Below are 14,857 nucleotides of genomic sequence, written 5' to 3' on the forward strand. Positions count from 1 at the left end.
AAAATGTGAAGGTAAAAAGGTGTACGAGGTGGAGGGAAAACACTGAAGTGGAATAAATGGAGAATCGGTGTTCCGTGGCGAGCTGCTAGCGTGGTTAGCACTCGGAGGTGAGACGCTCATTACAGCCGTGAGTCATTTTTCATGGGCTCTTATCGACTCACCGCGCACAAAAGATGGATGGGTGACAATTACACTGATGAAAACCTCACATCCTCTTATTGGCAGAAATGGAGCCCTCCACGAAATCATTTTATCATCATTTTATAACCTTTTTCAAAATAGCTGTATTTAGAAAAGAACTTTCACCACCCCTCTGTTGTTTTCATTACTTTCTGTTTATTCTCGTGCTACAAGTTGTACAGCCATCATTTTTTTTGGCTCCTAACTTCCCCCAAACTGCAGCTCACTGCCCGGCAATGCATCTAAATAAATCTGAACAATGACAGCCCACAATCAAGGTGCTCAATTAACTGTATAACGATTAAGACGTCAATTACGGAATTGATTGATGAGGCCAAATGATCCGATTCATTTTCGCCACCCGGTGTAAAAAATTGAGGGCAGCAATATGGGGGGAAAATTTGTTGATTAATGACTTAAATGTACAGGAAGCCATTTACAGGATCATAAGCGATTTCAACTGAATATACAAATGAATATAAGTGTAACAATAGATTACAAAGAGGTCAGACTTTTATGACCAAAGTACTTTAAATATAGTTTAAATGCAGCCACACAATCCTCTTTTTCAGCTCATTCGTCGATTGTATAGAAGAGGTTAATGTATTAGATGAATGTATTTCTTTTCTCCGCTACCATTGATTCCGATGATGTTCCTCTGCCCCGCCAACAATAGCCGAAACAATGTTTGAAGAGCGCCTTGAGACCAGCTTGGACTAAGGCTTTAGTTTTTATTCTCTTCATGTTGTCAATGTGTAGAGGGATAATTGAAGCGATCCTTGACTATGGGATCTATTTATACAGAGCATAATTCCCTCTGTATTCAGGCATTATCATGGTGTCAGAACAAGCACAATGGCACAATAAGGTCAATATAATGAAACTGCAAAACAATATGGTGTCATTCATATAATAAAAAGTGAGCCACTCCGGGTCTGTTTGGTCTCGTAGCAGGTTAGGATGTTGAACTTGATCATTATTCTAATCAGTTGTATAATCGTGGTTAATTTAGTGTTTACGGAGGCATAACTAACTCTACATTTCCATTAAAAAGTAAGCAATTGACTCACGGATTGTGTTTTCCCCCTCTCTACCGGGAAATTTTAAATTCCAATTAATGGAATATTAGTTTTGTGAGAAAGAAAAACACCATTTGCGTCATGGTCTTTGTAGAGCTGGGGGCTATGTGGGTGCACATTAGGTGTTTTAAAACACACGTAACACTCACACATCTAAACTTCACCTTTATTTTAGTTTGTTTATCCATTCTCCCTTTTTTTGGCCCCCTTCAGATTCCTGGATTTATCCAGCAGAAGCCAAAATTACATCCGTTATTTTTCTTACATTAGCGATTTGACAAATACCCTCTTTTTACCAGGGCCATATCATTCTGCTTGACTTTCCTCTGGGCCTGAATTCAGTTATTGATTGCCTGTTCAGTTTCACTTGGAAAAGGTTGATAAAAGGAGGTTTTCACTTTCTCAATTTGATGTGACAGCTCCCTAACAAGAATAATGGAAGGAGCCCATTCACAGGCAAATCAAGCTAATCCAGCGTGCCCCTCCGCTCTCAATGGAGAAGTCACAGTCCTTCCCGGCCCCTTCCATCACCGGCCTTTCTCTTCAGAAACCTTCAAAGTTAGTCCAGCTCCTCCAGAAGACAACGCGGCTCTTTGTGTGCCCCTCTCACTCGCCATCCTGTGGATAAATAGGTTGATAAATGTATACAAAGTCAGGCGGAAAAACAAAAACCGAAGCTTTTAATCAGATTATTTGACGGGGAATCTGATTCCCACTCCTCGCCGCTGCTGCCGCCATTATTAGCAACGGATCGCTAATATTGCTTCAAAACAAAAGCAAGCAAGGCCCTGAAATTATTTTAATAGCATTTTAAGGGCGTTATCACGAATAGGTGGCTTGACTTTGGCCCGAGTGTGTTTAGGAGCTGCAGTATTGTGCTGTGAGTAATAGTTTTTCCCTTTCTTTTGTGTTCTTTGCTGGAATGTTGTGGTTTCCCTCTAATCCTTTTTCTGAGCAGAAGGCAGGTGGCCCGCATTGAGTCACCCTAAATGAATAATTGTGCAGATTTGAGGGCGTTAAGTATCCTAAATAAATATGCGGTGAATTAAAAAACACACACAACGGGGAGAATAAAACCGAGCTGTGCAGCAACTTTATCGAATCTGTAGCGGAAGGGTGCCTGGATGGAGCTGCAGCGGTGCTCATGTTTACATTCGGAACGGTGCTTTCCTGTTTGCTCTGTTTTGGGTGAGGAGGCTGCAGAGGTCTCATTCACATTTGACTTAACAAGGCTGAACAATGATGTGGTGAGACTTTGGTTAGACCATTAAAGTGCCTCAGGTTTGCTCCCATTATGCCTTCAGAGGAGAGAAAAGGGAGATTAACATGATTTTGCTTTATCCACCACATGCAAGGCTCAAAACGATAAAACACAACCCAAAGGCATCCCTGTCCTGGCTCTGAATGTGCACTTGTTACTGCTCTCGATTCGGCTTTCAGCCTCCTCTAAAGAGACAAGGCCCAATCACAATATTGTCAAGGCTCTGTTGGTTTTCTGGTTCAAATCCTTGTTCACGCTGTTTGCTGAGTACTCATCTGCTGTGACAGCCTCCAGACAAACAGTGAGTCCTGAAAGAGGTCTCCCACAACCAGATCTTTCCTGCTGAGCAGCCGCTGAAACGCTCCTTTCTCTCGCCATCAAGTGGAACCCGGGCTATTGAGGTGGCCCCTGGGATCCCTCCATTGAGGTGGGCTATGGGCCAGTGCTTGGCCCCTCCTCGTCCAAGGCCACCCTCATTCTCCCAGCACACCTGTACCCCTAAAGCTCATCGTGGGAACCGCCGAGCCGCCTCTGCCACCTGAACGGCTCAGCGTGCCAGCTGGGCACGTCTGACAACGCCATCGGGAGTCAAAGCACACAGAGGCCGGATCGTCCCGGCGAGTCAGATTGATGGAGCTCTTAGAACTTTTTTTGAAGCCGCGGGGATTAAGGGATCTCCGCCGAAGTGATCAATCAAATATTGGCGATCAATAGCGGCCCTCCGAGCTGTGCGCGGTCGACGCCTTCCCTCGCTCGCTCCCATTGCAGCGCTGCACCTCAGCCCTCCGAATCTCCGCGGCGCGCTGCAAAAAAAAAAAAAAAATTGCCTCAATTAATCAACATTCATGAACCGTTTACTTGAGCTCCCTTTTGTGTTGTCGCAGGGCCCAATCCAGACAGAGACCAGGCTGTTCTTCAGCGCCGCAGACTGCGTCATTCCGCCCTTTGTGGGAGAAAACCCATCAACTGGTGTTTCAGGGAAATGTCTCCCCCCACTGAGAGCGCTAACCCCCCCTTCCTTCTCACCCTCTTCCTCTTGTGCCCCCTCAGCACTTAGGGCAGGAAGTTCTATCTCTTAGAGGAGGCCATCCATCCATCTTTCCTCTTCCAATGCAATTCACAGCTGCTCCACATGTATGAAGACATCTGTCCATATTTGATCAGATCTTCCATTTTGCTGCAAATGATCCCAACTGTACGTCCCCACCCATGACGGAGGGAGTTATTTAAATGTGCTGATGCCTCCCTACATAATAACCTGCCAATTCTTTGGCTCGCAGAAGAAGCAAGTTTAATTGGGTTGTGCATTTAGAGCTCTTCTACAATTACACAATTATAGCGGAGATGCATTTCTGCACATTGCAGTGTTTGCCCCAATTTGCTGCACTTTTCATACAGTTTAACTCCAGTTTTCCTTTCAGAGGATGCAAATTTGGCTCATTTGGCTTCAAATGAAGCATAATTGCCCACATTGAAATCTACACCTTTCTACGAGAGGTTCCTGCCAGTTAGTTCCCATTAGACCTACGGAGAACAAAAATCCCCAATTCCATTTTAGCGCCCGCGCCATCTGTATAATCTTGCGTTAAAAGCAGGAAAATTGAAGACAAAATGGAATCTGAGTGCACGGATGGAAAACTTGGAGGGGAAAAAATCAAAGTTTGCACAAGTCGGTCAGAGCCCGGCAACCTCTCCCTCGGTCCGTCACCCTTCATTTCCCCGTGTTTAATGAATTAGAAACTGAATTTGAAGACACTGAGGGGGCACGGCTGCCCGGAATTATAGCTGTTTGTCCTTGTTTTCAAATAGTGTGTTTGCTGAAAAAGTACCGAATTAAATGCAGCCTAATTAGTTCGAAAGGCATGTGCGGCTGGCCTCTCTGCATTCAAAACGGCAGAATGGCGTGTCAAACCCCGACATGTGATCGCCATCAAAGTGTTTTCCACTTCTCCCTCCTCTTTTATATCACTGTCCTGAAAGTTATAGAGAAAAAAACTCTGTTTCTAAAAGGCCCTCTAAAGCTGAAGTGGTGGCCTGAGCCTACTCCAAACAATGCCTTACAAGATACTGTTTAAATTCATATCCGCTCGTCCTTTCTTGCAGGGGGACAACACCACAAACCACTGACCCACTGATACACAATTAGAAGTGATGCGGCAGTTAAGGCTACAAGCAAGTCTGTTTTAACAGTCTGTCTTTGACCCTCCGCCATTGAATAAATATAATGCCCCCAATGAGAGTAAGACACTGAGGTGGAGTGAAAAGGGAGCTGGGGAAGATTTTAAGCCACACATAAGCAGCTAAAGACCTTTATAGAGTATAACGCCATTATCCCTGCTGAATAAAAATAGGATTTAGTGTTTTTTCCACTTAATTTAAATCAAAAGAGTCCCCACCTTACATATTGCACTGGTAATGTAATGGAGAGAGACCCACAAAAAAGGCTTTGTGGCTCTGACACCTCCTATAGTGGGCCTGTGTTGTCCTCCGAGCAAAAGGGAGAGAAAGCTTTTTCTTCCCTACGTTGCTATCTGCTAACGCATTCTAATTGACGCCGCTGCATTCCTCCACTGGATGCATTCAGTGAATAACGAGACTCGGGCTGAATACCCATGAATTGGTCCCCACCAAGCAAAGCAGTAAAGCCTTTGGCCCCCTCGTCCCTTAGCCTCCCCGCGCCGCCACCATCGCACCCGCTACCAAGCAGCACCTCCCCTCCGAACCTCCCCAAAAGCTCCGCTCTGGCTTTGCCGCCCATTAAAGTGCAACCATTGTGCAGAGATGCGGTCCACAAAAGCTGTCAATCTCTCCCGGTCCTCCAAAGCTTGGACTCACACAGACTGGAGTGACAGTCCTCCCCCTTCACCCACCCATGTTCCCCCAAAAATCCTCTCCCTGAAAACTTCTCAACTAACTGTCCCCCACTCTCTCTCCCTCTCTCTCTCTCCCTCTCTCTCCCTCTCTCTCTCTCTTGCTCTCTCCAGCCCCAGTGCACAAAGCATCAATCTGTCTTCAGCCCCAGCACCCTTGGCCCTTTGTCCCATCTGCAGGTGCCTCTGAAAGCACCCACGGTCGCCCCAGCCTCTGTGCACGCCACGCCTAGTCCAGGGACAGGAACTGCTGACAAAGGCCCAGTGTGGGAATGAGGGATGCGTAGAGGGAGAGAAAGGGGGAGAGGAGGGGGGCTGCTCTAAGACAGATGGCTGGGGAAGTCTACCAACTCCTCCACAGGGGCTGTCAGTTCAAATTCACAACTACGAATGAGACACACAGGGGAAGAGCCAGTAAAGGAATGCCCACAAAACCCAGCAGCTACTGGAAACCAGAACCAGAACCAGCAGAATCTCAGGATGTCATCAGTTTGAATGTATCCCTGCATGTGCAGCAAAGGTTTCAGTAGAAAGAAATCTCATTTTACGCAGGAAAATGAGGCATTTTGTTAAAATAAGAGCGTCTGCAATGTCTCATATGATGTCATCCCACAAATGTGGGCAGAATTCCATGGAGGTCAAAACTTAAATAGTTCTTTTGAAACTTATTTCACTTTTCAATATTAAATATTTTCAGTGGCTCTGATTTCTTTTGCTTGTTGTTGTATAAAAGCCCATTTTATTCATTAAATTGTACAAACTATTTACAATTGTTTTTTTTACTTTCAGTCTTTCATCCATGTATTGCCATTTATCTATGTTTGTTAGTAATAATAATAATAATAATAATAATAATAATAATAATAATAATAATAATAAAAAAACACTTTTATTCCATTTATAGATCTAACTTTGGAAAAATGTATAGCAATTTGTTTATTCTTTTGATTTAAATGTAAAACACGCTTGAAATTGATATAAATATTTATTTCCAAAATGTTAATTTTACTGTTACCAAATTTTATGCGTGGTCAGTCTTTCTGATTGTATTTGATAACCTCGAAATTAGAATCAACAATAGGTAACCATTTTAATTCCAAATATTACACTTATAAACAAAGTCAAATGTTTTAGCTACCTTTTAAAAATAATTTACAATAATCATAGTTGCATTTGAATACAGAATCCAAAATCTAAATCTTAAATGAGACAACTTCAGTGGTCCCAAGAGGACTCAACAAGTTTCTCATTGATGCGATTATGCTGCCACCATGCGGACATTTACTGAACTACAGGAGCCTGCCGACGGGAGAGGGTGTTCTTGTTCAGTGGTGTTCAGCGTGTTACTGAATAAGCCACAATTCATATGGTCTTTTAGGTGAAGCGTGGCAATGTCGTCACAATATTATCCATCCATCCGTCCGTCCGTCCGTCCGTCCGTCCGTCCATCCATCCATCCATCCATCCATCCATCCATCCATCCATCCATTTTCTGTACTTAGAGATAGACTGGTGGACCCCCCCACCCCACACACACACACACAAACACAAACACGGGGGAGATGGAGATTTAAAGCAGCACTGATCATGCACTTGCTTGCTTGCCATGAATGCATTTCTCTTAATGGCCACAAGATGTCAGTAGAGCTCAAGACTAAAATATTACTGTGGTTGATATTACATAATACTGCCTGATAATTTATTTTATCGAGGTATTTTTCCTTCCTTCCTTCCTTTTGGACCTTTTTGACGTGCAGCTTGTAAAAAAGCAAAATAGTCACAGCTACCATATAAGGCAAACTGTCAGGATAAGTTGTTATTGTTATTTTAAGCTTACCTGTTCCGTATTGTAGCATCAATATACCGAGATGCCACCGTTTACTGCTTTCGTGTTCGCAGGAATCGACCCTTTTATGTAAAAGTAAACGAACCTGGGGAAGTCCTCTCACTACTTTAGCCTTGCAGGAAACCATGCATTTGGTTTCGGCGGTGGAGGTGGGTAAATATGAAAATGATATGTGCATAATACCAGGTTCACTGGGCCAGTAACTCAATAAAATGACAATAATCACATTTCCACAACATTTTTTTTCTCTGCACTTTGGTCAACGGGTTGGGCTATTACCAAAACGAGGATGTTTAACTGAAGGAGTTTTTAATGGATAGACAAACTTCACAGTTTGAAAACGAGGCACGCAAGATGGCGTCATCAATAAAATAACCATCACACAACGCTTTATTTTCCCCTCAATAAAACAAAACCAGAGAACAAAAACAATGCGGTAAAACAAATACCAATTTTTCTCCTTTTCTTCTTAGTTCTTTGAACAGTTGGTCAATACAGCTTGATTTTTAAAAAGAATTTAATAATAAAAAAAACCCTTCAAAACACATCGACCCCTATCATTTTGTGAAGCTGAAGTTTGGATAAAGTTTGAATATTAAATGTACACACACACACACACACACACACACACACACACACACACACACATACATACTATTTTTTTAATAAGTAGAGTACACAGTTACATCAGTGAAATAATGTAACAATAACTATCGGGTCTTCTGGATAAAGAAATCAAATGGATTTGTTTTAAATAAAGCTCAATTTTTCTTAAACCGTAAGTCCAGCACGACAGAACGCGTCAGTGTCTCGCCTAAAGACTCCATTACCCACAATCCACTGTGAGCGGCAACCGCCGCACCTTCGCCGGGTGGAGCTCCGAACGTGGGAACGTAGGCGGATTTGCTGTGTCGGAGTAGAAGAAAATGTTTGACAGAGAGGCGAAGAGAGCCGCGCTCAGGGGCTGAAAGCACAAGTTAAGTTTGGCAGCGTGACGGTGGCGGCTGGCGGGGACCAGGAGGCTCCGGAGCCTCACATGCTTAGCGAGAGTCTCAGCAACAGGGCGCACGGCGAAATGTCACGGACTGTTCCAGCCCCCCGCGACGGGAAACGCGACTAGTTCGCCGCAACGCGGAAAAATTCAGCGCGGGGAGAATGCGAATGGTGCCAAGATCCCGAAATCGAGCACAATGGGAAGCATGTAGCGTCGCCGTGGCGTTCCATATAGCTAGATATAGCGCTAGAGTAGAGAGTAGATAGCCACAGGAGCCCACTAACATACATGTGAAGTTATTCCCCGGAGGAGCTGGAGCTCGGGGGCGTCTGGGAATCACAAGAGTTCTTCCGTGCTGGTAAATTCAAGAAGATGCTTCGCAGAAGACTGAACCGCCTGGTAAGAGTGGCTGACATTAAGAGCACACACACTGTTAGCTTCTGACATCCTGCTGCTTCTGCTAGCTATTAAACCACTGGAGATCTGCTCCCTCCTGCCTGCTCATTTGGGATGGAAATGCAAGGTTTAGAACATAAATGTAGTCATGGGACTGGACGGGTCCCCTGGCCAAGCAAGACCAGTCAGCAGGTCACCACCAAGAACTTATTGGGAGTTGTACAAGTGGGGGTGGTGGGGGGGGGGGGGGGGTCATGCAAGGCCCCCTCTCAGGTCACAACTTTACAGCTCCAGCATGTGCAATGATGTGTTTATTTGTTTAGGAAAAAAAGAAGAGCCGAGCAACTAAAGCTAATTATAGTTTGCTTGACAGTCATTTAAATAAAGAAGATATAAATAAATGAAAAGATGGATCGATTCGCTGCTACAGTCACTTTGATCAGAGTGCAGAAACCATAAATGTGGAAGGTTGACATGTGCAAGAGGGTTTATTAATATTCAAGAGCGTGTCACTTCTTATAATAATACTTCAATCTGAATGTGTTTGAGAGAATGGTTGTGATCCTATGCTAGATTACCGTATATTTGAACTCTGCAAACATGCAAATATGTTCCAATTCCCTTTTCTAAATATGAAATTTATGGCCAGTTGGTGTCAAAAATGTTCAGAATCAAAAGATCTGATAATCAGTGTGAATTTGTCCTGGTTTTAGCCAGAATGCAAACGTTTCTTTAAACTCCCGCACATCTAATTCACAGTGAAGGCACCGTGGTGGCCCCCAGGGAAGACGGGGATGTCCAAATATGTCAAATATTGTCCCCTTGCTTCTCCCATTGTTGCAGTCTTTGACAGCAGGTTGTGAGTTGAACGACCTGCTGGATGAGGAACCAGTTAGGTTTCACATGCCTCACGGATCGCTGAGCTTCCAAGTAAATTTCACACTTGTGTCCTGTACACAGAATTACATATATAGAGCCGGGAACATCGCGCATCTGGGCCCCGACTGTGTTATCATGTCGATGACGGCTTTTAGTGAAGACTGTCGGGTGATGGTGTTCAGAAGTTTTGCATGGGATGTTACCAATGTGCAATTATAGGCTTTTTCCATGCATGAGCTGGCAGGAGGTAAGTGTGTTCTAAAAATATGCAATATGATTCCAATAGGCATGCATGAACAATGGCCAGGGACTGTATCTTTGCTAGAATGTTGTGTGATCAGACGTAGCAGCTGTATAATGCTTTTATTTATTGGGATGGGTGATTTGCTGCTTTCGCTGTTTTGTAACACTCCTAAATCGGTTACAAAAATCTGAGGATCGAAAGGTTATTCTGAAGCTTCTGTAGGCTTTCGTTTGCTTTGTACAGGGTCCCTGGATTCATTCATCTGAAAGACCTGGTATCGTGTTAGAATTAACTGCTGACATCACATTTTATGATTAGTTGTTTTAGTGCTTAGCCTTTTAAAATCCATCCTTGCTTTTCACTGCTCAGTTATGCTCAGTTAATCAGCCGCGGCTAGGCTAGCTTGCCAAGGTATAAACGCTGCATTGCTTTTACTGTCCCTTTGTCATAATAGGTGCACCAGTAACCTGTTGTCACCAGTGGGCTGGATCCCCTGCAGGCTCTGGGAGCAGTATAGATAGAAGAGTAAGGCAAATGGGGTAATTATTAAAGTGCAAACGCTTCATAGCACCGACCCCGAATGTTGTCAAGTCAGCTAACTTGGCTGCTTCTTTGGGGCTCTGCTTGTCTTTATTATGAGCAATAAATATTTTGTGTGCGGCCACACTTATTGAGGCACGCTTCGCTTGTATCCTGTATATCTGCAACCTGAAGATAAGTGGGGGGGTCGCAGTGATTCTAACCCCCCCCTGTCTTTTTGGAAAATCATTAAAGATGGTTTTGGGAACAAGTGGGACTAAGCTTTTTCATCGGGGTGCCGCTTCAGAGGTTGTAATCCTCTGACAAGGATGCCAAATCACACATTTTCCTTTGATGCTCCTTCAAGTCCTTGAAGGCAGCATTATGATCCGTAAGAGGTGGAGGCTGGGGGAAATGTGATAGTGTTCATTGTGGGGGCCCGAATATTCACAGCAGCAGCAGCAAAGACACATAAAAATAACATCACCTTCCTTGCACCGTGGTAACCAGTCGGCTTCCTCCTACGCTGGTCTGAGTGGAATCATGTGTTTGTAGTTTCTGAGTTGTGTTTTGACTGGAGTCCTGAAGAGAACGCTCCTTCCCTCCCCAGGACTGAGGTGAATGGCATAATTACAAGGTACAAAAGCAGGAAACGGTCATGCTGACACGGAGGCTGCAGCTTTGTGATTTGCTTTCAAGTTTATTTATATGTTAATGTTGCATTGTTGCTCAAGAATGAACCTTTTTTTTTTTAAACCCAACTTTTTATTGTGCTCTAACTTTTACTGTACTGGTTTGGACTACTCACACTTTATCCACGGTAGTTTTCTCTGTCAACTGGACTGGGTTTCTTCTCTTGAAGACGTTTCGCCTTCTATCCAGAAGGCTTCTTCAGTTCTGAAATCGCTGGGGAGAGAGCTTGAAAATATATAGCCCCTGTGGACCATTAGCATGCTAATGATCTGGGTGGTCACCTGAGAGTCGTATGTACAGTTCCTTGTACATTGGGGAAACCAAACAACCTCTCCACAGAAGAATGGCACAACACAGACGCGCCGCCTCTTCAGGTCAGGACTCAGCAGTCCACTTACACCTAAAGGAGAGTGGGCACTCCTTCGAGGACAGCCAAGGACGGATACTGGCAAGAGAAGACCGCGGGTTTCAGAAGGGTGTCAAGGAAACCTTCCTTAAACAGAGGTGGTGGCCTGAGGCACTTCCTGTCACCCACGTTCAATGCAGTCCTCCACTCCTTCCAACCACAAACCAAACGTTCACACCATTCCAGGAGACCCAGTGACTCACCACCATGTGATCCAGCAGACAAAGGGGAGACGCCTCAACAGAAACTAGGTGACTACCAACTACCAATGACCCTGCTAACAACTCTCAGGTGACCACCCAGATCATTAGCATGCTAATGGTCCACAGGGGCTATATATTTTCAAGCTCGGTCCCCAGCGAGTTCAGAACTGAAGAAGCCTTCTGGATAGAAGGCGAAACGTCTTCAAGAGAAGAAACCCAGTCCAGTTGACAGAGAAAACTACCGTGGATACAATGACCTGGATGATTGAGAATCTACACAGACATACTCACACTTTATATTCAGATTAGTGCCAAGAAAGAATGTAGATGCAGATGTTCTCACATTGGATACAGATACATTCTAATTTGCCCCACCTCGTGGTCTTCTGTGAACATTTATTTATACTGGAGGCTAAGAGATGGCGCCGAGCCTCGCCGAGCATGAAGTGTGATTGATGTTCCACAGCTCTGGTCTAACATGATCGAGTCAGCGCGTTTTGAGCTGCATTCATAAGCTTTACAGTGACGCTGCATTGAATTCTCACTCTAGCATCCTTTTGGTGCCTGCCATGAACTAGATGTACACGTTCATCGCTGTCCTCGGCCTATTTTTAGCAGGGCTTCCCTCTCGCCTGCCTCACGATCTGCATTCTGCTACTGAACCGTCGGCGGCTGTCAATCAAATGGGGGAAACCATGGCGTGAACCTGCGCCACCCTCCTCTTCTGGGCAAAATAATTTTATTTGTTATTGTCATGGCAAGCTTGATTATAGGAGAGCTGTGTTGTTGGTCAGAGCCACGCCGAATTCTGCCGCCATCAGTCTGTTCACCAGCCGGTTCCAATTGGCTGGATTTGCTTATTCAAATCTTTTGTCTTGCTTCCTCTTTCTCGGTGATGGAAACGCAGCAAAACGGGTTCCTCCACTGCACAGCAGGCTGAGAAATATATTTAGTTTGGTGAGAGAGGTGGTGTGAAAGCCTCCGCTGCGGGCTGCAGGATGGCTGGCAACTGAAACGGAGCTGAAGAGTGTGGAAGGCCCCGCATGACTCAAGCCTGAGAAACTGGAGCGAGCCACAGAGATCCACCTACAGCCTCTTTGCACCTTTTAATACCTCCACATCTAATGCGTCGTCTTTCAGGCTTCCTTCAATGCAGCAGGTCAGGCATCTTAGACACGGGGGCGGCAGGGATGGCTTTTTGAGGCTGTTTTCCTCTCCCTGCTAAAAGCTAGGGTGAATTCTCAGTTTGTACATTTAAATAATTCAGGTGGCTTCATTTATTTTGAATTCTCCTCGCATTGCTTTTGCCAGGCCTGCGTGTGTTTTCCTAGGCTTCCTAGCCCCTCAGATGCATCCTCATCATCCATACATTGATGGCCGGGGCGGGGCATGGTATAGATGTATCCCCCTCTTGCTTTCTGACCGTCATTTGAATCAGTGGGGTGCCAGCTGCCACCGGGAGGAGCGGCAGCTCGCCCATGCTGGGGGGGTTTAATGGGTCCCAGTGGCAGCTCCCTGGAGGCCAGCGTTTCCACGTAAAGCGAGCTCATAGTTGTCTCCAGAACAGGTTGTACTGCTTTAGCCTTAGAGGACAGATTGCCTTTTTAAATGTGGTCACAGTTCAGATGGAGAAAACCCGGCCCTGAATTATCCATGCCCCCCCGAGTAAAGAAATATAGAGCCGCATAGATTTTTGTCATTAGTCTTTTTGCCCTCTGTTGCTCCGTCCACGGATAAGTAATTGAATAGCAATTACGCTGAGTGTAATGTCATCAATATGGCTCTCGCTGAGATGAAGATGTCAGCATCGGGATGCGCTACAGATGGCGTTTTTTGTTGATATAGCAGGGCTTCCTGCCAGATGACGTATAAGGAAGGGCCGTCGCATTGTTGTGCAGCTTAAAATTGCAACACGTCCTCTGTGTACAAAAGGCACAACAGCTCTCACACACATTCTTCTAAGCAGCTGAATCAGATGATTTGTTGCACACGGAGTACAGAGAGCACGTGCACTTGAGTGGAAAAAAACATCCTCCATTTATGGCCACGGTACTTTAAATTCTTTTAATTATAGATTAAAATGTGAAAGGTGGCGGCTGTCTTAAGAACGTTCCAAGCAAAGAAGGTTCTGTGCAAATGACTTCTGCTTGTTTTTGCCTTGTTTTCCAGGAATCGGCTTGTGTGAGTTTAGATGGAAGTAAATGAATGTTTTAGAGTTGAAAACCTGTTAAAATATTACCTAGAAAGTTATTGTGAAACTGCGTCAGATGCCTGGAGTTAACCAAACATTTGTAACTTTGAAGTTTCTGTTTTGAGGAACTGCCTTGAAAGATAAATTACCTCAAGCTCATGTTACATATTTTTATTTTAACCTCTTTTATGTGGAACAATTAAGGTAGAAGTTACTCACAGTTTCCCAACATGTGTTACCGTATTAGCAAAGTGTCTCCCTCAGTTAAATCTTTTTTATTTTTTGTTCATTTTGCTGCGGTCCATGAGATGCTCGGCATTGCAAATGTAGTTGGCACTGGGAGATCGAGGGAAAACGACTGGCAGCGTCCCCTGCTCCATTTCATGGAGGGAGCCGGAGTAATATAGGCCAGTACCAGCCGACGGTACAGTACGCTCTCTGTCTCGTACAGCTGCAGGGATGCTCGTGGAACAATGTGCCTTTTCTTATCCATGACAGCTTTTGGAGGATTAGCACCGAGTTTAAATTGTACTGGATTACTTTTAGTGTGGCTCATCTTGGTGTGTGTTCAACAGTGTCTGGTAGCGGACTTGTGTACTTTGCCAAATGCTGGTGACCCATAATGGAGGTAACTTCTTATATGGACCTATTTAATGGTTGTTAAACACTGGAAGTTTCTCAGAGTACTTAGGCTTAGCTGTCCCTAACTTTAATACAGACTAGCTGTCAAGCGTTCTTATTTTTCTTCCTGGTACTGCACAAAAAATGATGTTTTCTCTTCAAAAGGTGTTTTTTAATTTGAGTGTTATCCCGCAGATGTCGGTGTGTAATGGGGACTCGATCGCCCATTCGCATCCTGGTAACAGTTATCTGATGTGTTGCTTGCTAGCAATGTGACTGCATCCCTTCTGAGACCAGCTCAGCATCGTTGGTGGAGCAGCAGTGTCTCATTTCCTCACACAGGCCCTGTAACATCCCTGCAGCCTTGGCACGGAGCACTTGGGTGGCTCATCAAAACCAGGGAGATTCAATTAGAGTAACGTGGGTGACGGGGGATGCAATAGAATATAAAAGAAGCTGTGATCCTGTGAGCTAT

At 44.7% G+C, this 14,857-nt stretch overlaps 1 protein-coding gene and 1 long non-coding RNA gene across 9 annotated transcripts in view; one reads left to right on the forward strand and one right to left on the reverse strand.

Annotated features, from left to right (window-relative positions):
- Positions 1–316: 316 nt before the first annotated feature.
- On the reverse strand, positions 317–7,421 carry LOC130531013 (uncharacterized). The gene is made up of 2 exons (XR_008951989.1): positions 7,228–7,421; positions 317–3,323 (listed from the first exon to the last, which is right to left on the reverse strand). It is a non-coding gene; the product is annotated as an uncharacterized LOC130531013 (long non-coding RNA).
- Positions 7,422–8,092: 671 nt separating this feature from the next.
- atp11c (ATPase phospholipid transporting 11C) overlaps positions 8,093–14,857 on the forward strand; it is a 32,224-nt gene continuing 25,459 nt past the window's right edge. For 6 of the 8 annotated variants that reach the window (XR_008951988.1, XM_057042685.1, XM_057042683.1 and 3 more), the window contains exons 1-2: positions 9,719–9,752; positions 10,204–10,274. Coding sequence is in view for 7 of the 8 variants with exons in the window: in XM_057042685.1 (XP_056898665.1) it covers positions 9,734–9,752; positions 10,204–10,274 (90 nt within the window). In the remaining variant the exon portion in view is untranslated. Of the gene's footprint in view, positions 8,630–9,718; positions 9,753–10,203; positions 10,275–14,857 lie in introns of those variants that run through there. The other 2 variants (XM_057042689.1, XM_057042686.1) reach the window with 2 other exon arrangements.

The sequence above is a fragment of the Takifugu flavidus genome, chromosome 9 (assembly GCF_003711565.1).
Source record: "Takifugu flavidus isolate HTHZ2018 chromosome 9, ASM371156v2, whole genome shotgun sequence".
NCBI classification, from domain to species: domain Eukaryota; kingdom Metazoa; phylum Chordata; class Actinopteri; order Tetraodontiformes; family Tetraodontidae; genus Takifugu; species Takifugu flavidus.